The following is a 24964-nucleotide window of genomic DNA, read 5'->3' as shown; positions in this document are numbered from 1 at the left end:
CAGGGACTTGCCCTTCATTTCTGTACTGTCAGTTCCTGGCATGTTATAAATGTTAGATAAATATTTACTAGTGGCACCCTTTTAGCTCCCATCACTCTATAACAGTGTTATCTGATAAGACAGATCTTTCTGAGATGATGAAAATGTTCTGCATCAGTGCTGTCCAATATGATAGCCACTAGTCGCATATGTATATGAAATGTGGTCAGTGTGACTGAGGAACTGAATTTTTAATTTATTAATTTTAAATCATTTAAATAACCACCTGTGGCTATTGGCTGCCTTGTTGGAAGTACAACTCAATACTATAACTCCTTGGTTCCTTAGCTACAATTTCCACTAAATTCTTTGAAGGCAGGATCCATTTCTTCTTTATTACAGAATCACCAGTGCCAATCACAGTGTCTGGCATTTAGCAAGCACGCAATAAATAATAAGTGAATATGTGAATGAACAAGGTATTTTGGAAGGATAGAACTTCATCTGTCCAAAAGAGTTCAGGTGGGGTCTTGCTTAAGATGAGGAGAGCAAATTGGCAAAGTGATCTTTCAATGGCCATTCCAATCTTATATTCTTAAAAAGAAAAACCTTAAGATATGTAAGAATCACACTTTATCTTAACTTAAAATACTTGAACATAAAAGCTGCAGATAGATTTTCAAAGTTGCGGACATATTTAGCCTACTCATTTCTGACCAAACATGTAAGAACTATAAACTCAATGATTTCATACAAATTTTTGTGATTTAGAAGAACCTAATCTAGTAGTTGGCTCAGTTCACTTCAGACCTAGAATATATATGATTAGAAATACATATAAAAATAAAAAAATTAATAGTGCTTTACCACTAAGTTCTGAGGGTAGATAAATAAGATTATTTATGTGTATATGTACAAAAAACTTGACAAAAAAAATTCTCCCTGTCGTAGTGAATAAAGGGCAATTCTGAGCCTAGTTATAAGTAAGTGGTCTAGAATTAAGAAATTAAACTAGTTAGATGCTAACATCAGCTTTGATAAATTTTCCAGAACCATTTGTCATGTAATTTTGATAGGGGATTGAAAGAACTCACACTGGATTGAGTAGATTTCTTGAAAAATTTGTGCCAATTGGTTTCCTTCTATTTTTTGAAACACACAACAAATGCTTCCTAGGGATCCTCAAGAGGGTAGGCAAAACTTCTAAGGCCCTTGTAGGATTATAATCAGCTTTCAGGGACCATCTCACCCACAGGTCTTTGTGTGTACTTAATAATTCGTCATATCTTGAAAGCAAGTCAGACTGATTTGAGTTCAGGGCCTTATTCTGTCAGTAGATGGCCATGGATTGGCAGTATTCTTTGCCAACCGTCAGATGATCCTGAACAGGGATGAGAATTTGGCTGAACGAGCAGAATCCTCACTACTGTCAGCATAGCTCCCTTGTATGGAGAGAAGTAAATTCTCCCTTTTGAGATCTGATGGACAGCATCCAGTTTAAACTACTGGGCCCAACAGCTGAAGTCATATCTAATGGCTTTGTCATTTTATTTAAGTAAACAATGAAAGGAAGATCTCAAGAGTTTACAAACTCAAAATAAGGAAGAGTGTGACCTTGGACGAGTCAAGTGCTCATGCTTTAAATTTCCACCTATAAATAAAGGCACTGGAATAGATGATCCCCTAAGTCTCTCCTAGCTGCGAATGTCATTGTGTTAGTAGTAACAGCAATAATGAAAGAATGATGTTACCACTTGTTAAAGGGCAGTTTTCTAAAAAGGTAAAATCAAGACACTCAAACAAACGTAAAATGACATCATCTAATTTTTCAAGTAATGAGGGAACCAGTAAGGTGTGATGTTACAACTAGTACAAATGACAATCTGAATAACAGACCTATTTACAGGTAGTCAGGAGTGCTGAAATAGATGGTAATAGATGAAAGACTGGTTACTATGTATACAGCAATGTAATATTTGGAATCATCTTTTCAAAGTATAGAAATTAATTTTATCTGAATTAAATCAAATTCATTTGCATGTTCATGAACCAGAATCATCCGAATTACTATTAGTCTCCTACAATTTATAGTTACAGAAGAGCTGAGTCAAAGCCAATGAAAGGCATAGACCTCTCTGAAACCAGACACTCCTCAGGGTCCAAAAGACAGTACTCAACCTTCTATTGAAAGGGTATCCAATAAACTTTTGTTCATTTCAAAGTCTTCCACTATTTTTCCTAGCAGATACTATGTGTCTAGTATCATGTACCAGATTCTATCCTAAATGTTTAACATTTATCTCATTTAATGCCTGTGATATTGTGATATAACAAGAAATATATATTTGGACTTTGGCTTCTGACACAGAGCTCTGAAAACGCTTGTAATTTCCTGAGTGATAGAGGTAAAAGGAGCATTTATTTTTATTCATAATATACCCCTTTCAACTTTATCTGAGTTTATGTCAAAGAGGTGACTCTTGGATGGTAGGACCTGTTGCCTGAGAAACCAAGTGACTCGAGGGCTAGAACTTTCAGTCCTACCCCCTGATCTCTAAGGAGGGGAAGGGACTAGAGACTGATCACCAATGCTCAGTGATTTAGTCAGTCATGCCTACATAACGGAACCCCCATAAAAACTCTAAAGAAGGGATTCAGAGAGCTTGTGGGTTGGTGAATGCATCCACGTGCCAGGAGTGTGGCACCCCCCGAAACTCCACGAGGATAGAAGCTCCTGAGCCTGGGACTCTTCCAGACCTTGCACTGTGTACCTCTTCATCTGGCTGCTCATTTGTATCCTTTATGGCATTCTTTATAATAAAACAGTAATAGTAAGTAAAGTGTTTCCTTGAGTTCTGTGAGTCATTATAGAAAATGATCAGACCTGAGGAGGGGTCATGGAAACCCCCAATTTGTAGTCAAGTCAGACAGGAGTGTGGGTAACCTGGGGATCCACTACTTGAGACTGGCCTCTGAAGTGGGGAGAAGTCTTGTGAGACTGAGCCCTTAACCTGTGAAAACCTGTGATAACCCTGGTGAGTTAGTGCCAGAATTAGCCTAAATTATAGGACCCCCAGTGGGTGTTTTTCAAGAACTGGAGAACAGCGTGGTATGGAAAACCCACACACCTTTGGTGTCAGAAGTGTTGTGAGTAAAGAAGCAGTTTTCCTTTAATATCCAAAACAGTACAATGAAGCATTCTATTATATAGGATGTGAAATGGAGGTTTAGAAGGATGAAGTACCTTTCCCAAGGTCAAATGCCTAATAACCTGGAAAGCCAGGGTTCAAGAATATGTGCTTTTACCCATAACCACTGAATTTGTGGAATAAAGTAATATTTTCATTTCAACAATGAGAAGTAGTTAAATAAACCAGGAATCTTGGCAAGACTATTTGACCCCAGCGTGGAAGGACTGCAGCCAACTGATACCTGCTCCTCAGTTAACACGCAATCCAAGGGAAGGATGTTACCAGATGCTTGCTTGCAGCACCAGTGTGGTTCATGAGTTTCATTTGGGTGGCACACCAAGATGTACTAGGCAGCTACAAGAAGCTCCTCCACGTATGAAAGCCTTGAAAAGGAGGGCGCCTCTCTGCCAGGGGGGCTGCCAAGTTGATGGAAGGGTTGAATGAGATGCTTGTAGTTGGCATGGAATTCTCCAGGAACTCCAGGCTTGGGCTTCAGTGCTGAACACTGACGGAGCCCCAGGAGGCAACTGTGCTGGACTAGGTAATTCTTTGGAAGCCTAAATGGATTCTTTATTATCCACTTATAATTGTAAATGGGAATATTCACCATTTCAGGCAAAGAAAAATAAAGAGCTCTGAATTATAGAAAAGAATATTTTAAAAAGGTGTCCAGCTTACCCATGATGTCATTCATGCGATTCAGTGAGGAATTATCTGAAATATCTAATAACATGACAAAATCCAATGCAGAAGCGGGAAGAGGCACTTCTCTGGAAGTTGTATGGTCAACAGCCAATGTGGATATTTGTGATTTCTTTCCCTCCAGTTCTATGAGGTTTCTGTTGCAGCCTGTGAGTGCTTCCTCCAGAAGCTTCGCTTGGTTTAATGTCATTGGAAAGCCATCCAGGACCCAGCCTTTATATAAAGGTATCTGACTAAATCAGGAAAGGACAAATCATTAACATTTTGATAGACACAAGTCCTTTAGGAATAATAACACAGTGAATCTTGCCTTTATCTTTCTTTCAATTTCACAGCAACCTCCTTCTGCACGAATTTTATTTCTTTACAGCCAGAATTAGGTTTCCTAAGGTACCACAATCGCTCCCTTGCTCAAAATCCTTCCGTGGGTCCCTGCTGCCCTCCAAATCTATTCTAGAAGCCATAACATGGTATTTAAAATGAACTGGCCACAACTTACTTCCCTATAACTTCTTCTCTCACAATTTTGAACCATTCACTTTGAACACACCGATCTCCTCCCTGTTATGTGAGTATAAATCGTACTTCCTAGCTGGGTTCATAGGCTGTTCCTCTTTAAAATCTCAATTTCCTCATCTATACAGCGGGATAACATAACACACCTCACAAGATGCTGGTGAGGGTGAACTGAAATGACACATTTTGAGAACCCAGCACAGAGTGTAGCATATGGTGGATACTCACATCGCCAACCTGGAAACTTCTTCCTACCCCACCCAATCCAGCATGGAGTCATAACAGCCTGATCTGAACTCCTCTGGACTCTCAACCACTGCGCCACCAGGGAAGCCCTAACTCTTATCTTTCTTGACAGAAAAATCCAAGTGAGTCTTCTGTATCTCAGTTAGATTATAAGTTGCTAAAGGATACGGGTCATTTCTTTGGTTTTTGTACTCAGTGCAGCATCCTCTATAGAGAATAGGTGCTCCAGGAATTATTTTAGTTCTTTAAATTGGAATAAAACTTCAACTTTGCTCTTCCAAAACCCTTCAATGATGTAAGATTAAGATTTTGATTTTTGGATAAAAAGTTATGATTTCATTTCTTTCTCTGCTAAAACTCATTTAAACAATTAGAATCCCTTTCTAAAGGCTTGGAAGTCTGCTTTGGTGCCTGTACATGATCCTTCTATCAGTGTGGCAAGGAAGAAGGGGGGAAAACCAAAGTTCAGAGAGGTTTTATTACTTGTTCAAAGTCATAAAATTGCACGTGACCCCAAATCCAGTGATCTTTCCACAGTATCAAGCTGCCTTCAAGTCACTGCTCCTATTACCCCATTAGGCTACGAAGAGAAAGGAAAGCCTGCATTTTGCTTTGATAATTTGTCCAGAGTGTGGTAAGCATTCTGCACAGAATGAGTTTGTTGATTCATTGGCCTCAGCTAGAGGAGAGAAATTTCTTGAGCACTTTACCAGGTCTGAGGGACCTCTTCACCCACCTCCAGTCTCAGGAGCTACTTCAGAGGGAGGAGAAGGTCAGGGCCGCACTTGTCATGCTGTAGTGTGAGGACACCAGACAACAGGGAGTGAGGAGGCCTGGGCTTTGGCTCTCGCTACGCCACTAACCAGATACGTGACTGGATTGCCTAACTGAGCTGCCACGTGCCTTCCTTTCCTCACTGAAAAAGGACGCATTTGGACTAAATGAAAGGATGTCAAACGGATGACAGTTCTCTAACGGTGCCTCAGGGGCAGAGGGGATGACGGTAGTGGTGGTGGTGGTGGGAGGGTAGTGGAGTTCTGGGGATGGGGTGTAGACACTCCAACTTCAGTGAAACCACAGCTAAGATCTGCTTTACAGCTGATGCTTTTCATGTACAATTTTCTTTGAACAAGGACTCCCATGGCTTATCCCAGTACTGAAAAATGTTGCAACTATTAGAATGAGATCCCTTGCAGCTTTGAGAATAGCATCACTCACTGTAGCCCAGTTTCTTCAGTGTTGCATTCAAAGAGTAATCAGTCCAAGATACATCACAACTGAGAGGCAACTTAAATCTTCAATGAGGTCTCTTAAGAAAACTCTAAAGGGGGAGTCCATTCCAGATGCCTGGCAAAACTTCTCCAAAACCTCCTGTTCTCACATCTCTCGGTCTTAACGTTTCTCAGACAGCAGGGCTACCCCAAACCCCTCACTCACTCGAAGCTCTGCAACACCCTGCAACAGGAGCCTTGCTGATTCCTTTTTCCAGCCTGTTCAGCCTCATTTCTTTATTACACGGATCAACGGAGCACCTATGGCTTCTTTTAATTTCTCTCTTTTCTGTATTGTAAAGGAGGGCTGAGGAGAATCCTCTATCCTTAGAAAGGAGGAATTATAATATTATAGCCTACTTAAATTTTGTCTTTACCCTTATTGCACATCATCTCTGTGCTATGCATATATGTGAGTCCTTGCCTGTGAAACCTCTACTTTCTCATGGCCTTCCTACCCTGCACTGCCCAGCCTTTGGGTCGCAGGGTTCACTCCCTCCTCCAGAAACACAAAATGAGGAAGCACACTGGCCCGTGACCACATAGTTAGGGTCTCTCTTCTCCAAATCCCTTGGCTTTCCCAAGTATCTAATTTCTCCTTGAATTCCCCACACAGGATAGAACTTAACCTGAATTCACATCTGGGTGAATGAAGTCAAAGTTGGTAAAGGGTGGGGCGGGGGAGTGAAATATAGACATGTAACTCACAAAATTTATCTTTATCTTGCTGTGTTTTCTTAGGTAAATTCATTAGATGCTGAACATAAAAATATTTCTGTATTATTCTTTATACAACTCTATTTGATAAAGAACATATTAAATAGATATAAAAGAGAAAAGTGTGATACATACTTAATAGCATTTACCATGATGCTGACTAGCAATGTATCAGATATGCTCTTTCCTTTCTTCAGCAACTTTTCTGATTTTGCACCAAGCTGAGCGCGCACAGTGAGCTGTGAAAATAAACAATGGTAGGGGACAGCTAACTTAAAAGTCAGATTCCAAATATTTGGAGGGAAAAAGATTAAATGGTCGTGTTCTCTGGTGAAGACACTTGTGATCGTTTAGCACAATTTTGGAATCAGCCAAGCGTTTAAGGAAAATGTATATGCAGATTTCGGGGCTCCTCCTCTGACTCCCTCCTTTCCAAGATCTTCCTCTTTAATTACCAGCTGCTCTGGCATCCCCAAACTTCACTCTCTAATACCTTAAATCAAAGAGATGAGGGCTTTCTTCTCGAGTTCTAACCACTCACGGCACGCAGATGCGGCATGTCCTCTGGGGTAACTTGCATAAGCCTGGCTTTTGCCCACTGAAGTTTTCTTCTGTCAATGGTCAAATCCCATATATTTTCTGCCTGGTTTTTGCTGTTTGCTTTTTTGCTGCCTGCTTCAGGCCCTCAGATAATTAGCTTTTGTATTTTGTCCAGCCTTTATATTGTTATCTGTAGGAAGGCTAGTCTAATTAAGCTACTTCATATCCACAGGAACATCCCTAGCGCCTATTCTGAAATAGAGTCAGCCACCAGAGTGAACATTTTATGAGTCAAATGATACTCTGTCTCTACTGAAAACCCTGCAAAGGCTCCTCCTTTACTCCCAATGTCCTCATCACTGCCTATAAGGCTCTGGCTGCCCTGATTCTTCTCCCTTTCCATTCATCTCTCTAACCTCATCCCTTCTCTTCCCCCACCTTGCTGGCCAACCATCTTTCTGCTTCAAGGCTGTCATCCAGCTATTCTGGCAGCCTGAAATGGTTCCCCAGATCCAGTGGGTGATTCTTTCAATCTGCTTAAATCTTACTCTCTCAAGGTGATCTCCTTACCCTCCTTTTTCTTTTTTGATGGCATCATCACCATCTAATGGTTCATATAATTCATTTATTTGTGTGTTTATGGTTTATTATCTCTTTCCATCTTTTAGAATGTAAACTCCATAAAGTCCAGGAACCCTGACTTTTTGGTTCACTGACACACCCACTCCCCCTTTACAACAACGCATGGAACAAAGTATGCCCTTTGAACTGAATTGAATATGGAATTTGGGGGATTTGTAACTCAATAAATGTAAACATAAAACTATACTTAGTCTTTCTGTGAATTTACATTTAAAATACACAGGTAAAAATTATAAGTCCTCCTTTATTACTTTCTCTAAACCCATTTCTCTCCCATAGGTCATCACATTTACAGGTTGCTATATATTCTTCCAAAATTTTTTCTATCTTTAAGCAGTTTTGAAATCTAAAATATTATGAAACTGGTTTCCTTGATGAAACAAACAATAAAAGTAATCAAATATACTTTTATTTATTTACTTCCATTTTATTTAATAAAATCCCACTTGATTAATCTGACCATTCTATTTGACGATCAAAAATGTTTCCTATATACAGTAAAGCAATACTATATATAGAAATATTAGTTTGCATTAGAAGCGATAGCCTATAGATTGTTGTAAACCTTTTTTCAGGGATTAATAAAAAACTCTGCAGAGTCAACAGTAAGTCTAAGGATAAATTCTGGAAAAAAAATCTTTAAAGGTAAAGAAATTGTGAAAGGAAATAAAAGTCCTAAATTAAGAGGTAAAGAAAAACACATAAATATAAATTTGGCATAAGTCTAAAATTTTTGAAAGCACGTGTTTACTTTCTTACCTGGCAAAACTGAAAGCAATTTCTACTGCTTTAGATTCAAAGAATATTAAGAGTATGAAAAATATCAAGTAGATTCAGGTTTAGCTAATTTCACCATCAGATTTATTTTAAGCCAAAGAGGAGCACATTGCTATTTCATTTCATTTGAAGATGAAAATGCTGTGAAAAGGCTATGAATCAAAACACATTTCAATACACTAGTAGCCAAAGTTAGGTTATAGTACTTACTTCAGAGAAACTATCACTTGCTACGACTTCTTCAGCTTTTGGTGTTTTTCTAGTATTGGTACCTAGCAATAGAAAAAGTGGTAAGAACATACTCTGGTATTTACAGCTAACAACCATGTCAACATTTGACCGTCTATGGCTTTGGACATGTGGGTTATTGGATTCAGCTATGCCTGAGACACTCAGAGGAAAGAAGTAAAAGCATCAGCACAGCATGGCGTTTAACTTCATTCCACAACATTAAGTCCCGGCCACTGTGTGGTTTGGTGTTTTCTATTTCCTTCCAGTATGGCTCACTCAGAACAATATCATTAGAAATACTTTAACAGAGTTTGGGTTCTCTTTCCGGAAAACAAGCCAAGATCTCAAGAGATGTCATTAAGATGTTAATTTGTTACGTTTTTACTTTCCTGGATTATCAAGTTATAGGTAACAAACACTTCTGAATGTGGAAAACTCTAGAAGTCAGAGGATTTTTTTAGTTAAATTCAGTGGAAAAAATAAGTTTTCAGAGTCTGTTTATAATTTACTGGACTTCTGTAATAGAATATGTCACAAAATATACTTATGATAGTTTAAAAAATCAATTAAAATTATCTTGTAAGAAACAAATAACTGAAACAAGGGACAGGTTATGTTCTTTTAAAGGATGGGAAACTTGACTGCTCTGACGGAGGTGCCTGCTCATAATAAATGTGCACATTGTTCAAGGGTGATAGCAAGAATGGTGATGACACAGAAGGAACCGATTTTATGCTAGAATATGAGGCAACGATTGAATATGGCAAACTAGCACAAATAGAAAAGATATTTAAGATTTAAGATTGTTTTCCTTCAATGGTTCTACCAAGGATCTGAAGGATTAAAGCCCAGATCCCAAGGGAGGTAACGTTTCGTTGGGTTTGGGAAGCTTGGTTCTATTTGCTTTGCCCAAGGCTGGGAATAAACTTAGCTTTATCTAAGGAACCACTGCTCAGGTGGATGGAAGAGACAGAGCTGCAGCCTTCCTCATCACAGCGAACAAAGCAGCAGCTTGCAGAGAGCACAGCAGTACTCCCCCCAACTGCATGGGTGAGAAGAAACCATAAACTACTGTCTCCCTGCAAAGCCAGGAAGAGTGACGATGATTTAGCCTGACTGTTTTCAAAACCACAGCAAAACTGAGCAACTACTTGAAGGGGTGTGAGAAGATTCCTTTGAAATTGTCATCTCTTATCCCCAGTTGTAGACAGTGGTTAGGGACGTCTGGGTTTATCTTGCGGTCTCTGTCACATGACCATGTAGACAGCCATGCATCCCTCCCCGTCTCCCCTTTCTTTCCCTGAAAGCTGGTTTGTGCTCACATCCGTGTGCTCTTACTGTTTGTCTATCTGTCTCTCTCATGAAAATGATGGATGATTTGTTTCGACATCTTACTTACTAAGTCTGCTTTTATCTTCTGTTTCTGGTAATGCTTCAGCTGAAAATACATTTTGCAGATCCTTTGGGGAGGAAACACATGCGAGCACACATGGAGAGATTTTAAAATTGTTATATTTTAATAACAGTCTTAATTTTATGTCTATAAGTAGGGTTTAAAAACATAGACTATTTTATCTAAAACATTAATTATATTAAGAAGAGCTCAGTGAGTTCTGGAAGCAAACAAAATTTGATAATTGTACTTATAGAAACACACAGTAACCCATGGTATAATCTGTCTTTCAATTTCTATGTAAAATAAAGCAACTGCCATTTTGAAAGTATAATGGGAGCTGAGAAAGCGGTAGAGTTTGTGGAAAACCACCTTAGAAAGAACAATCTTAGAGGTGTCAGTCATAGCCAAAAGGGAAGTAAAGGAAAAACATGTACATTATCTATCACTGTATTGATTAGAATACAGAGTACCACAACAGAGAAGAGGCAGCCCACTGTGAAGAAAAACTCTCCCAGTTATTTCCAGAATCACGTTTAAATGGTATTTATTTTGCAGCTCATGCAAATGACCTGGATTAGATTCTCTGCTAATTTATTCAATTTCAGAAACAGGATAAGGCAGGGAAAAGAGTACTGGATTTAGAATCTGGGATTCCAATCACAGCCTAGCCGTCAACAAGCCTCTGACCCCAAGCAAATCAACTCATGCTTAGGGTCTCTACTGTCTCCCTTTAAAATGAGCAGGTTGGACCACACCACGATTCTCGGGGGCCGGCGGGGGGGGCACATTCTCCTAATTCCCGCCCTAGTATTTTTATGTAATAATGTAGCAAGATGCAACACTGACGGAAACGGTAATGCAGGTAAACCGTAAGAGACCTTCCCCTACCAGCCACCCGTCAAAACTGAGATCTACTAGTCTAGATCAGAGGTCTGCAAGCTATGGTCCCCGGACCAAAATCGACTGGCTGTTTTTACACCCTCGTCCTCTGTCTGCTCCTCTCCAGCACCCTCCTTGGCTGCTGCCCGGGACTGACATCAGGCTGCATCTACGAGATGGGGACTTGCCGTTGGCCACTGTCAGGCTCTCGGGAGTGGACTTCCATTCTGAGAGCTGGTGACGTGGTGAGCTCGTCCAAAACACTCACCCCTCTCCAAGCCCTCACAATTGGGCCCCTCCACCCCTTTACCAACTTTACCAGCTGGTGGCTCCTTCCTCAGGAGAATGTCTCCAGCTGATGGTAACTGGGCACAAAGCCAGCCCACCACCCTGGATGGCCCACCTAGGCAAACTGATGTGTGTGTACGTATGTGGGGAGTGGAGAGGGGAGTTGAAATTTTCTCTCGTTATATAAGTACCTATGTAATATCCTCGATATTGCTTCTGGGCCCATAAAACTTAAAATATTTACCCTCTGGACCTTTACAGAAAAGTCTGACAACCTCTGGTCTAGAGGATCTCTTTAGATGCCATCCAGTTGGAAATCTCTAATGTACGAGGTGAAGAAAAGAAAACTAAAATCTCACTTGCCTGGTTTTCTTTACTACTCTCTTGCCTAACTGGTAGAGCCTTTTCTTCGGCCGCTTTCTGAAGGGCTCCGCTGATCTTTTCGTTGTGAAATGCTTGGATCGCTTCTTGGACGAGAGTGTCAATAGAAAGTATCTGAATAGGAAAGCCTAAAATACAAAAGACAATTTTATTAATAACTTTTCAAATAGGAAATTGACATCATTGTTCTTCTGTGCTGGCTTCACCCTTAGAGTACACTGTTCAGGGTGCCCCAGCAATGTTTTTTGGATCAAGCTGGTTTTTTTACTATGGCAGTAAAATTCACATAACATAAAATGAACCATTTTAACCGTTCTAAAAGACGCAATTCGGTGATATTTAGGTCATTACAATGTTGTCCAATCATCACCACTACCTTTTTCCAGAAAATTTTCATTACCCCAAAGGAAACCCTGTATCCATTAAGCAGTCACTCCCTGTCTCCCTACCCTTGCCAACAACTAATTTGCTTTCTGTCTATGGATTGGTCTATTCTAGATGTTTCTTATCCATGGAATCATACAATATGTGGTCTTTTGTGTTCGACTCTTTCACTTACTATAATGTTTTCAAAGTCTATCCATAGCACATAGAGTACTTCACTCCTTTTATGGCTGAATAATATTCCATTGTATGGATATATCACACCTTGTTATCAGTTCAGCAGGTGATGAACATTTGGATGGTTTCCATCTTTTGTCTATTATTAATAATGCTGCTATGAACATTACTGCATATGGTTTTTTTTGAACACCTCTTTTCAGTCCTTTTGGGTATATACCAGTGGTGGAATTGCTGGGGTCATATGGTAATTTTTTATTTAACTTAATGAGGAATCACCAACTACTTTCCATAGTGGCTACACCATTTTACATTCTCACCACCAATGTATGAGAGTTCCAACTTCTCTATATCCTCACCAACACTTTTTTTCCAATTTAAAAAAATTATACCCATCCTACAGGTTGTGGAGTGGCATCTCACTGAGCTTTTGTTAGGCTGCCTTTTAAAGAGGTCTATTTAACATCTCAATAATGACTTACTGTTCTCTGCCTTGGACTGTTACAAGACAGACTGGCCTCAGTGAAAAATTTGAATTTTCCAGTAAAAACAGTGAAAGGTAAGTATTAGTGAAGAAAAACTAATTAAATAGATGGAAAACTATGATTTCGCTTCTAACTGGAAGAACTTCTAGATAAAAAGCCAAAAGTTTATTAAAGGGAAAGAACTCAATCAATGTGAAGAATTAAAGCATTTATAATTTTAAGTTGATTTCCTGTCTTTTTAAAATTAATTAATTAATTTATTTTTGGCTGTGTAGGGTCTTCGTTGCTGCGTGCGGGCTGTCTCTAGTTGCGGTGAGCAGGGGCTACGCTTCTTTGTGGTTCCCGGGCTTCTCATTGCAGAGGCTTCTCTTGTTGCAGAGCATGGGCTCTAGGCGTGTGGACTTCAGTAGTTGTGGCTTGCGGGCTCAGTGGTTGTGGCTCACAGGCTCCAGAGCGCAGGCTCAGTAGTTGTGGCACATGGGCTTGGTTGCTCCACAGCATGTGGGACCTTCCCGGACCAGGGCTCGAACCCGTGTCCCCTGTATTGGTAGGCGGATTCTTAACCACTGCGCCACCAGGGAAGTCATGATTTCTTTTCTATTTGTGACAAGTTATTTCTTTCCTACTTCATCTATTGGTAAAGTAAAATCTATGAGGCAAGTTTAAGTAAAGTTTAAGACATTATTTCTCTTTATACTGTGTATCATAATTATATAGCAAGCTCATATATCCGGGTTTCCCTGGGACAGTCCCAATTTATAACTTTTTACTCCTAAAAGTGTCTGACTTGGACAACAAATTATGTGATCACCTTATTACAAAATTCTCGATGACAGAATTTCCCAATATATTTGCAGATTCTCATGTATGTTTTCTACAGACATAGCCATTTGCAGCTACAGATATTGCAAATAAAATCCAATAAAGGAAAAAAACACAAACAAGAAAGAAATTTTACTTTTCTCTAGAGACTTTAGAGCAGTAGTTTTTCCACTAAATGTTTTCCCCAACACGCATCCTTTTATAACAAATGAAGGTAACTCAGGTACTGTTGATTCAACTTGAGAAGGAAGAGAGCTTTCAATTAGTCTGTGAATCACATGGCCCAATATGCAATTGTTGGAGGGTGGTAAATTATCAACCATTTCTTCTGGTAAGGCCCATTCTCCAACCATGTTCTGCAAAAATAATAATGAAACAAACAAAACAGAAATATTCTTAAAAGTGGAATTTAAGTATGTAGGAAATATGAAAATTGAAAGTAAATACAAATTATAGCAAACAAAAGTGAATCAGTACTTTAAATAATTACATTACATAAATGAGTAATAACATGAATATTACTTTCATATTAGACAGTGAAAAATGAGCTTCCCATATTAAAGTAAAAAAAAAAAACAAGCCTCTAAAATACTTAACAGTTTATGAAAGTAGGCATATTGAGTTGAAACAAATTGTAATGCAAGCTGAGCATAAGACACTTAAATTGATATTATCAGTAGAGAGATAAAAGACAGTAAGAGTTATTCGGCTACCCTATGCAAGTACTAAGCATATAGGATGGATTAACAACAAGGTCCTACTGTATAGCACAGGGAAATATATTCAATATCCTGTAATAAACAATAATGGAAAAGGATATGAAAAAGAATGTATATATATATACGTGTATAACTGAATCACTTTGTTGTACAGCAGAAATTTACACAACATTGTAGATCAACTATACTTCAACAAAATTTAAGAAAAAGAAAAAAGAAAAAAAGTAGCAGTGTTCCTAGAAGTAGCAGTTGAGTTCCTGGTGCAGAGGTAGCTGCTGCAACCTGAACCTCTAGTGCTCCGTGGTGGTGACATCTTTCTTATCAGAACTTGCTGTGATGGTTCTGATCATTTTCCTTGGAAGTTTAACCTTGAGCCTGGTTTTTGAATCTACCTACTGATTCACTAAACTACCCAACATATTTTGAATGCGTTTTCTGCTTACTCAGCATAAGTCAACTTTTTTGCTTGCAATTAGAAACTTTGACAAAAATCATTGGAATTGACAAGAAATAAAGAGAGACCCTATATATAAACAGCCTCATATTTCTACTGAGGAGTGTAAGAAAAATGACTTGAATAAAGGGAAAGTCAAGAAGGTCCAAAATATAAGCCATTTAATTCTTCTCCAAATTAATCTGACTTAATGAAATGAAACAAAAGTGTCATTTTTGTTTTCCTTCAGGATGATATCCAAAATGGTTCTAAAGTTGAAGCAGAAAAAGAATTGTAACAGATAAAAACATTCACTTAAAAACTGAAAAAGAAAAGTAATATGAGAGTGTTGCCTAACCAGATATTAAAGCACTTATGAAGAACAAAGTAATGAAAAGAAAGATTTGCAGAAACAGGGTGTTCAATGCACAAAAATATAAATTCTAGAAACAGATCTAAGTGTGTGTAAGAATTTAGTACCTAGTGAGATTTATATGTCACATTAGCAGACAAAAAATTAGATTATTTTACAACTGGTACTATCTGGTTTGGTGCCTGAATTTATGACATGAAAACACAAGAGATAAAGAAATACTTTTTGAAACAAATAAAGAAGTATTCATAATAGGTTTTTCTTTTAAATTGGTAGAATTTATTAGTATATACATATATTTGTCACTTCTATACAAACTACCCTTTATTTATAACATTTATTTTGTTTTAGTTTAATATCTTTGGTTTTTCTAACAACTCTGTGTATAATAATTACATGCATTATTCAAAATTAGGTAAATACTGAATTGATTTGCATAATTATTGATTATTATGACTTATTACTTGTTTCTGCTTTCGGTCATTGGAATCATTTATACTTCTAACTAGACAAGTGATAATTATTCTATGTAATGTGGCAATCAGAAAATAACCAAATAAAAAATGGAAACCAGAGAAACTGTGCTATTTTAAAATTATAAAGGCTATAAGTCCAAGGTCAAGTTTAAGTGGAAAGTTTTGAATGTTCTAATGATTTTTGTGCTATGCAGTCATTTAATTCATTCTGAAGGACTTAAATCAGATGACCTGGGTTCCCATAATAGTTCTCCTACTTAACTTGTTTTGCACCCTTGTCAATTCCCTCATCTTTGTATGATAATAATATCTATCTCACAGGGTTGTTGTAAAGATTGAGTGAAAGGCTTGTGTAAGTAGCCTATGTGACCACTGACTTTAAATGCTTGACTAGAAGTTCTCAGGCTGCTGCTGCAAGCACATAGTAGTGCCCTGAAGGAGGGGTGACAGCAGTCACATTTCTGCCCAAAGAGAAGCCACGTCCAGCTTGTGCCACAATCAGAAAGGCGCGCTTCCTCACAAAGGGGTCAGAAGAAAACCCTATTCTATCCCTGATTAGTTGTAGAATGTGGACAAACACAATGGGATAGAATGTTGACTGTGAAGAGCACCGAATGCTGAGGTGGGGGAAAGGACTGAAGCCTGACCAGTGGAGATGGACAAATCGAGGATTTGGTAGAACACATTTTACAGCATCACCTTAAAGATACAGTTGTGAAATTCCTAATAAGACTAAAGATACAGGAAAAGTAAAGGGAAACATGTCAGGTTGGAACAAGAACATGATGAGGGAAAATGAGGTCAGGAGAACTGAAAAAAGAAGGAAATTAGACCAGAATAAAAATAACTAGCTTAACGACAATGAGCTAAAGAGATTTTACTAGTTCATTAGTGAACAGGAACCAGAAATTTTTACCAGATCATTAGTTTATATGTTTGTTATATATAATTACATTAATTATATGATAAAATTAAATAAAATTATAAAATAAAGTAAATAATTCTTATTCCTTCAGGTATTATTATAAATTGACATCTGGCTATTAGTTTCAAGACTTCGATGCCCAGTGGGCAACACCAGGTAAGTATCACCTGGTACAAATTATTAGTTTACTAAGACATATTTTCTGTGTAGATGTGCTCCATGATACTTGCCCTTGATAACTATAACTGTCATGCATATATAACAAATAATTATTATCTTTTTATTTTAATATTAATATTTTTATTGTACCTGCATAAATATCATCTGTATGCATTTTTGAGAAGGTATAAGATCCACCATCACCTAGAGTCCACCTGTCTTTGTGAATTCTTGTCTACCTACACACAGAGATCATGAAATACAACAGAGAGTAAACAGCCTCTGCCTTTGGTCACAACCTGTTCACCAGTACTGTTTTTTATTAATTTACCTACACTGAATTTTCTGGAAACTGAATCCTGAATCCTTGAGACCATGGTATCCACCTATTCTTCCCATCTTCACAGACTACATGGACCTAACACTGTTTTCCAAGCTGGATCCAATACACTCACATGCTTCCCTGTGTTCTGTTGTAGGTACTGCATGGTTACCCAGACTTCCCACTCTGGTTACTTCCACCCTGTCAAATCCTTTTTGTTTCCTGTGGCCTAATGTGTCAGTACCCTTGGTCCTCTTGTTAGTAATCATGGCTAAAAGCATCATGAGTATTTACAGACAGCATCAGCTCGGAACCAATGTGCTTGAATGTGGGCTGAAGTGCACCCTTCAAGGGCAAGCCTAAGATTGTCCACGTGTTCAGTCCACTAGATTCCTCCTTGCCTGTAACATTGCCCAAGTCGTTGGATAATGATGCTGGTGGAGCTGCGTGGTTTTTGCAACAGGTTCTGATTATTTCCCTGCACATGATTATCCCTGGACCAAAGCAAATGCATCTCATTCTCATTTCTTGCCACTTCTAAAGATTCAGATTGGAAATACAGCTTTCTGGTCTACCCTTTAAAGAGGGGGAGATGTGGTTCACTTTGACCAACTTACATAAACAGAATCTGGGCCTTGGGAGATGTTCACTAGTCCATAAAGTCTGAGTGTCACTAGCACAACATTCAATAAAAGACACTGGGCTATGCCAGTGACATTTAGCAGTGATGCTCAAATGTGGCTTTTGAAGAGTGGTGGTACTAATTTGAAAGTACACACACGATCCAGTGTTTGTCCTCATAGATCGCTAGAATTTATCAACACCTGCATGGCCTGAAGTACTCCAGATATTCCCAGTTTGGTAGGCTCTAAGTGTTTCACTATTCAATTACTGATGCATTTGGAAAAACAGGACAAATGCCTTTTCTCCTAAGACAGAGAAAGAACCTCCTAGGGGATAAAACACACTGTTTTTGACACCTGCTAGTTTCCTTGAGCTTTCCTGAAATGCAGTCTTCTTACTTACAAATGAAAAAAACCCAACAACGGACAGATTATATTGACGCAATGGCCAAAGGACTTAGGGTGAAAGCTTCTGATAAACTGACTTCAAGAAACAACACAGGTAGCAACTCCACAGATCAAGGCTATGCCCCTTTTAGAGTACAGCTTACCAAGACATTGGCGCTACCTTAATTCTGCTTTTCCCATGGCTGGCTTTCTCTTGGCACACCACTCTGTAGGCAGTGAGGAAGAGATGACCCTTCGTGATACGTGAAATACAACTAAGGCTTGTAGTAGCAGCCTCAGGGGTTGTTGTAGCTATCGCCAATCCTCAAGTTCCAGGGGACATTATACTTATATTCATCATGATGGACTTCTCTCTAGCCATTCAAGGCTTCTGGGTCAACCACTTTACCCGACGTCTCCATTATTTATTGGTCTGAACCCCTGTGAGGGCACCTCAACCTGCCCAGCTTCTCATGTTGCACAATTTCCACTTGTACTGCATCTTCTAAGACATTTTTTTTTTAACCAGGTCCTTCCATAAAAAATACATTTTTGCATTGTTACCTCGTATTTGTATACAGGTATGTATAGAACAGAAAAGAAAAAGTTTTATGAAATGCTCATCCTTACTACCTGGTAATGTGCTTTATTTTCTATTATATTGCATTGCATTGTATTTCTCTTATTTTGTTGTGTTTTCATTTTTTTAAATAAATAATGGTAGTGATCCATAAGTTAATTTCATAATCTAGTCTCAATCCATTGTTTGAAAAATAAAAAATAAAGGATCTTTTATTCGACAAGACATCAGGAATCCTCAGTTCTGATTTCATGTCTTTAAGTACCACCTTGGATTCATCTCTTAGATATTTGCAAATAGGAAGAGTAAATGTTTAACTTTATACTAACGATGACTCAAACCAGAGAGGTACAGAGTAGATATTTACTTATCAAATACATTTTTAACATAATAATACAATTCTCAGTGAAATTTCTCATAATTGGTAATAATTAAAGATCCAGGTCATATTTTTAGACCTTATTTTGTGTGATTTAGATCTTAGTTTAGCTTGCTTATTTTATAGTATCTTAGAAAATAGTTCTTTGTACAATTCCTGTTTTTAAAAGTTTTTCACAATGTAAATCTCTAAAAACCATTACCAATTATTTTTATTACTCAAAATGAAATAAAATTTTCAGGCCTGTTGGAAAACAGACCAACTAATAGCTAAGTTGTATCCAAAAGAAAAGTTTTCGTGAGTGGGAGATGAGGGGATTTGTTAACTCAAGACCAAATGCCTTGGGCAGGAAATGTCTTAACCAGGTACATTTGCCCAATTGTCCACTTATAATATTTAAGTTCACTGGGAAATCTACATATTTCTCTTTAAGGTTTTTTGGACATACTCAAGGTGATATCTTTAGCAGTTACTGAAAAATTCTGACGAGGCAGGTGACTCTTAGTTAGGATACCGAAAATAATTCTTGAGCTTAGTTTTGTCTACATGCTTGAAATTAAATGAAATCGTGGAGAAAATACAAAGATAGAGAGAGAGTACAAGTATAAGCTCACAGTTCATAGGATTAGGTCAGTTTTGAGTTAATACCTTTAAACCAACTGACATCTACTCATATTTCACAATTCAGTTGAAACTCATCCCTTCTAATGGGCCCTCCCCATAACCTCTGTGTTTATCCACACTTAATATCATGCTCTGAAATGGTTTTTCTCTTATCCCCACTAAATTGTGAGCACCAAGAGGGAAGGAGCTCTATCTTAATCAATTTTATATCCCTAGTTCCCAGAACAGTGCTGGAACATAATAGGTGTTCAGTATTTATTGACTGACTGACTGAATGAATGAATCAATTAGCCGTATAGGCTCAATATATGTGAACAGAATAAATGAGTAAACACATGGATATTGCATTTTATTAATTCTGATTAAATACAAAGATGACTTAGTTCTCCAAATAAGATAGGCACAACCCAACCTAAAATCTAGGAACAAGATCAGAAAGTGTCATCCTCACAGATGGAAGTTGGCAAGAATCCACACACTGTGTATGAAAGTAGCTAACCCTGGAAGCATTTCTAGAAGTAACAGCTTGTAGTATGATTTTGAAAGAGCTTTTCTATTAAATCAAGCCATCCTTTTTTATGGCAGCAGAAAACATATCAGTTAAAATGTACTAAATTATAAATAATTTATTAATTGGGACTTGTAAGAAGTTTTGCCAGAGATTTTAACAGGGTCCAGAGGGGGTAAGGAGCAGGCTGGGTGAATGGATAGGTAAGGTCTGCTCTATGGCAAGCTGTTATGACCTGGTTACTTTCATATTCCTAACTGGATATTTGTCTTGGGTCTCCTAAACTACATTGACCCAAAGGTGTACCACATGACTGGCAGATAATAAAAATAAGCTGCAAAAATTCCAGCTCTGTTTGTGGCAATTGCCCAGGGCCTCCTTACTTAACTTCCAAGCCTTTCATCTGAGTCCTGGCCTGTTCCAGTACTGCCTAGTTTCCAACCTGCTGGCTTCATTTCCACTTTCTAGTCTGTTTCCTACCCAGTCTCAGCTTTGATCATTGACTTGCTCAAAGGACTTGGCTTGATCCCACCTCTGCCTCTTCCCATTTCTGGCTACTTCAGGTAAATTATCTTGACCACCTTTGTTCCAGCTCTAACAACCCAACCCCTGGCACTAGCTCTCATGGTTGACATTTTGTTGGGGTCTGTCCTGTCTCCTACCAAAAGGAATCAGATATAGAAGCACATCTATTATTATGGCAATATGGAAAGTCTAGTGGCTCTATTCCAGTTACTGTGCTTGGGGAATTTGGCACTCAGGAAAAAACCAAACTTCACAGGGAAGTACTGAGGAAAACTTTGTAGCTTTTGGAGCCTCTATTCTTTGTCTTCTCTTCCCAGGCTCTTTGTCCTCCAACCACCCAAAAACCCTGAGAGAATCTGGAGGAACTGCTTAAATTTGTAATTCAGTATGATTTTGAAAGAGCTTTTCTATTAAATCAAGCCATCCTTTTTTATGGCAGCAGAAAACATATCAGTTAAAATGTACTAAATTATAAATAATTTATTAATTGGGACTTGTAATTCCTCACAATTATCCATGGTTCTCAGGAGAAGAAGAAAGGATGGTTGGATATCTTGCCTGATAGGGAGTTCAGCTCACGTAACCTGGCAGCCCTACAGGGCTTCTTGACCACTGTGTGGGACCTGTTTGATAGGCAAGTTCCTATCAAAGATTGGCAAGATCGATGGAAAGATGGATGCTGCCCTCTACTGCCTCTGACAAAGAGGAAAGGAGGATGGGGAGTTAGCTGATATGTAACTCAATCCTGACCTCTTATCCAAGAATTGTCATGGAACGGGCTCTCTATCGGGACCCATTTCCAAGAAACCCTCAGAACAACTTGAAAAGATGAGCTGGCCCTGCTGAGTGAGTTTGGCAGCCTTTCCAAGTCGCCTGACCTCCAGTCAGGTCAGAGTATGGTCAGCTGCCTGGCCACACCTTCCTGCCAGACAGTTTGGCCTTCAGCTTGCAGAGAAGGCGGGGGCATGGTGATGTACGGTTCTCACTGACATTGGCACGGTAGGTGCGTCTGCAGAGAGGAGGCGTGCCTCTGCACTGGAGTGCTGAGTGTGGACCACATCTTATCTATGGCCAGGAAGTGCAAGCGTCGCCCATGGTAACGAGGGAACGGCAGATGTTATCACTACTTCACCTGCTGTGCTCAGCTGAAGACTGTTCGGGCTAGAAGCAGCACTGTGAGTAGCCAATGCCTTTCTATAGGTTGATCCCATGGTTAATTCTCATCAGGAAATCTGAAGAACGGTCCTAGTCCAATAATGGCTTTCATTCAGCAGCTTGCTCACTTCTGTCCCAGCAGCAGCCTTCCCCAGTCTGCCCTGATTGAATACTATGGAAACAGACATATTGAATTCTAGTCTGTCACAAAAGAAGACCCAGGACAACAGACTCCATCTACCTTGTGGTTATTTTTGGAGGGAAATTCAAATTGGCCACGGTCAGTTAGTTAGAATGTGACAAAGATCACTGTCAAAGCCTACAAGCCCACACTTGAGGGAGCCTGGCACCTCCCTATGCAATCCAGTAACTCTAGCTTCTAACAAGTCCAGAAGTTCAGAAAGCTCAGCTGTTGTGAGCAATGGCAGGCTTCTTTTTCCAAAACTCCGAGCTACTGATTACTTGTAAGTCAGCCAGCTAGAATCACTGGGCTGATACTTTGTCTTACAGGTTTGATTACCAGGGGTAACTGAGACTAAGCCACTCTGAGAGATCCTCTGTCCTGAAAACTTACATTTCAGTGCTGCCGAAATTCAAGGACAAATCAGATGCAAACAGTGGGCAGGGGCTTCTGCTTAGCACTCTGATTCGACACACGCAAAGCGACCCACTGAGATCACGTGGAAGAGTAGCTTACTTGCCCCCAAATGACGGGCTCCTACTCCTGGTTCCATTCTCTGTCCTGGAATGCCACATGGCCCTCCAAGGCATTGATCATGGCACACTGGGAGCTGCAGCAGCTGTGCAGCTAGCCCAGTGCTTTTCAAAGCAGAATTGCCTGGGTCTACAACAAATTAAGACTAAGGCCACTGAATTTCTCCTGATGCCCTAGTGCCCTTGGGACAGCGTCACACGGGACTTTATATCACATCTCTCCTTGTGCCATAAACAATTCTGGTGGTAGTGGCCATCCTTATGAAAACAGTCATCTCATTCCTTAGAAGCTCAAACTATGCTCTGTTCATCATCAGGGAGGTGGTAGTCTTCCTCAAGATCACTTTTTTACTAATTTCTGTGGTCTTGTGGACCACAGAAAGAACTTTTCCAGAGACTGCTACATCCAAATTCACCTATCTGTCGCCACTGCCTAGCCAAGGACAGTCAGATAGGCTTGGTTAAAATTTCTTAAATGTCACAAAGCATGGAGACACTGTGCCTTGGTCTAACTATCTTGTCACTGCAAAATTCACACATTTTTCCACACAGAATACCCTCTCTCATAATAATGACCACTGTCACTCTCTCTATTTTCTTTGTTTCACTGCTAAGATTGATACCTCAAAGAGGTGTAGAGCACCCCAAAACAGCTTAGAAATGACATTGACCAATATATGAAAGACTACTCTAGGGCCAATGTGCTAAAGAATATGGCTGACAGACTCTCTGGGTACTGGACAGGAGTGGTAGGGTACGGGGTCTTCTGGATGGGAGTTTCTCCGGTTCTCAGCCCAACACATCTGCCCAAAGCCAAAATTCAAAGACTTTCTTGGATCCATTCAAGTTTCTTGTGGTTACCAACCCCAACATATTCTTGCCATATTTATCTGCCAAGACATAGCTTTAGTGTTCAGATCCCCAGAGCTAGCTCTAAAACCCTAGATGGGAAGTCTGAGCACTTGATTAAAGAGAAGCTGGACTTGAGGCATAGAAGCTGGCTTCCACAGTTGTCCAAGGAGGTAAAGGATGAACCTTACGGCAGGAAGCCCAGGGAAGACTTGACCACTCTCTGTCTTGCCTGGTCCCAGATGAGAGGGAGCCTGGGGGAGAATTAGATTCTCCCTATTCTATGTGATCTAGAGCAAACAAAAATGAGTGGTGAACGTTTACTCTATTCTCATTCATATCAGTCACCCAGGGATCTTCTCATTGGCTATGTCCTTCTCACTCGTCTTTCCATTCCACTTCTATCTGGGTGCCAGTTCTGTAACTCTGCAAACCATTTCTCAATTCTGGTCTAACACCTTGAACCTGACACCTTAATTCCATGGTTTTCTAATGAACTCAGCTTGTCTTCAATTCTAGTAATTTGAAGCCAAATACCCTTCCCATGACCCAGGCTTCCCTTCTATTACACAAGACACATACCCAATAGACACAGCCCCAGACCTCTGCCAAGCCTACTCCAGCCATCTGAAGTCCTTGGCCCACAAGAATTAGAAGACACCCTTGGGCCTAGGGCAACTATAGCTCCCTTTGAAGACTAATATAGTGACATTTTGTTTTGTGAGTTAGTATCACTATGCTTGATAACCATTATCAGTATTGTAGGGCATAATGGTGATTCCACCAAGACGCAGACACACAATGAGGTCTAACCTGAGAAAGCCTTACCATTAGAGGAGAAATTTAGTGAGAGCCTGAGTCAAAAATGTAATCAAAAGGAGAGGAAAATTACAGCAATGAATGCATAGGACGAACCTGGGAACATTCCTTTCAGTATCAAACTTCTTTCTTAGCTCCTATTTTGGAGGCTGATAATGGTTTTGTTACCTATCTTGGAAAATGTTTGTATTTTAGCAGATGCCTCTGACGTCTTCATCCATGTCTTTAGCCCACATGATAATGTGGGCCATCAGGTACAATGGCAGGCAGGAGTTTTAAAGCAGAATGGCCTGACAGAAAATCTCAACTCCCTCCATGTAAGCAAGTGCTTACTCCACCTACTTAACAGTCACATATATTCCCGCACATCTGAAAATAAAAGATATAACCATCATAAATTCACAGTCAAAAAGTAAGTCATTAAGATTTCTTAGCAGGGCACAAAAGAGGCCATGAAAAAAAATTTCTGACTAGTAAGTTTGCACTTTGCGACATTTTATGTGTCCTGAATAAGCACATAGGTTATAGACCGAATTGTGTCTCCCCAAAATTCATTTATTGAGGCCCTAACCCCCACTGTGATGGTATTTGGAGGTGGGGCCTTTGGGAGGTAGTTAGGTTTAGATGAGGTTATGAGGGTGGAGGCCCCATGACAGGATTAGTGTCCTTTTAAGAAGAAGAAGAGAGATCAAAGTTCTCTTTCTTTCTTCTCTGTGTGAGGACATGACAAGAAGGTGGCCATTTGCAATTCAGGAAGAGAGTCCTCACTG

General features: G+C 39.4%; 1 protein-coding gene across 1 annotated transcript in view; it reads right to left on the bottom strand.

Annotated features, from left to right (window-relative positions):
• The window catches only part of SPEF2 (sperm flagellar and cilia associated 2), a 173136-nt gene that overhangs the window by 98701 nt on the left and 49471 nt on the right, over positions 1–24964 (bottom strand). The window contains 6 exon segments of the mRNA XM_024754637.1: positions 3849–4105; positions 6758–6861; positions 8792–8853; positions 10212–10272; positions 11739–11884; positions 13761–13980. Coding sequence (XP_024610405.1) covers positions 3849–4105; positions 6758–6861; positions 8792–8853; positions 10212–10272; positions 11739–11884; positions 13761–13980 — 850 coding nt within the window.

The sequence above is a fragment of the Neophocaena asiaeorientalis genome, unplaced genomic scaffold (genome assembly GCF_003031525.2).
Source record: "Neophocaena asiaeorientalis asiaeorientalis breed wild unplaced genomic scaffold, Neophocaena_asiaeorientalis_V1.1 scaffold229, whole genome shotgun sequence".
Lineage (NCBI taxonomy): Eukaryota > Metazoa > Chordata > Mammalia > Artiodactyla > Phocoenidae > Neophocaena > Neophocaena asiaeorientalis.
This window is presented reverse-complemented; position numbering and strand designations above follow the sequence as displayed.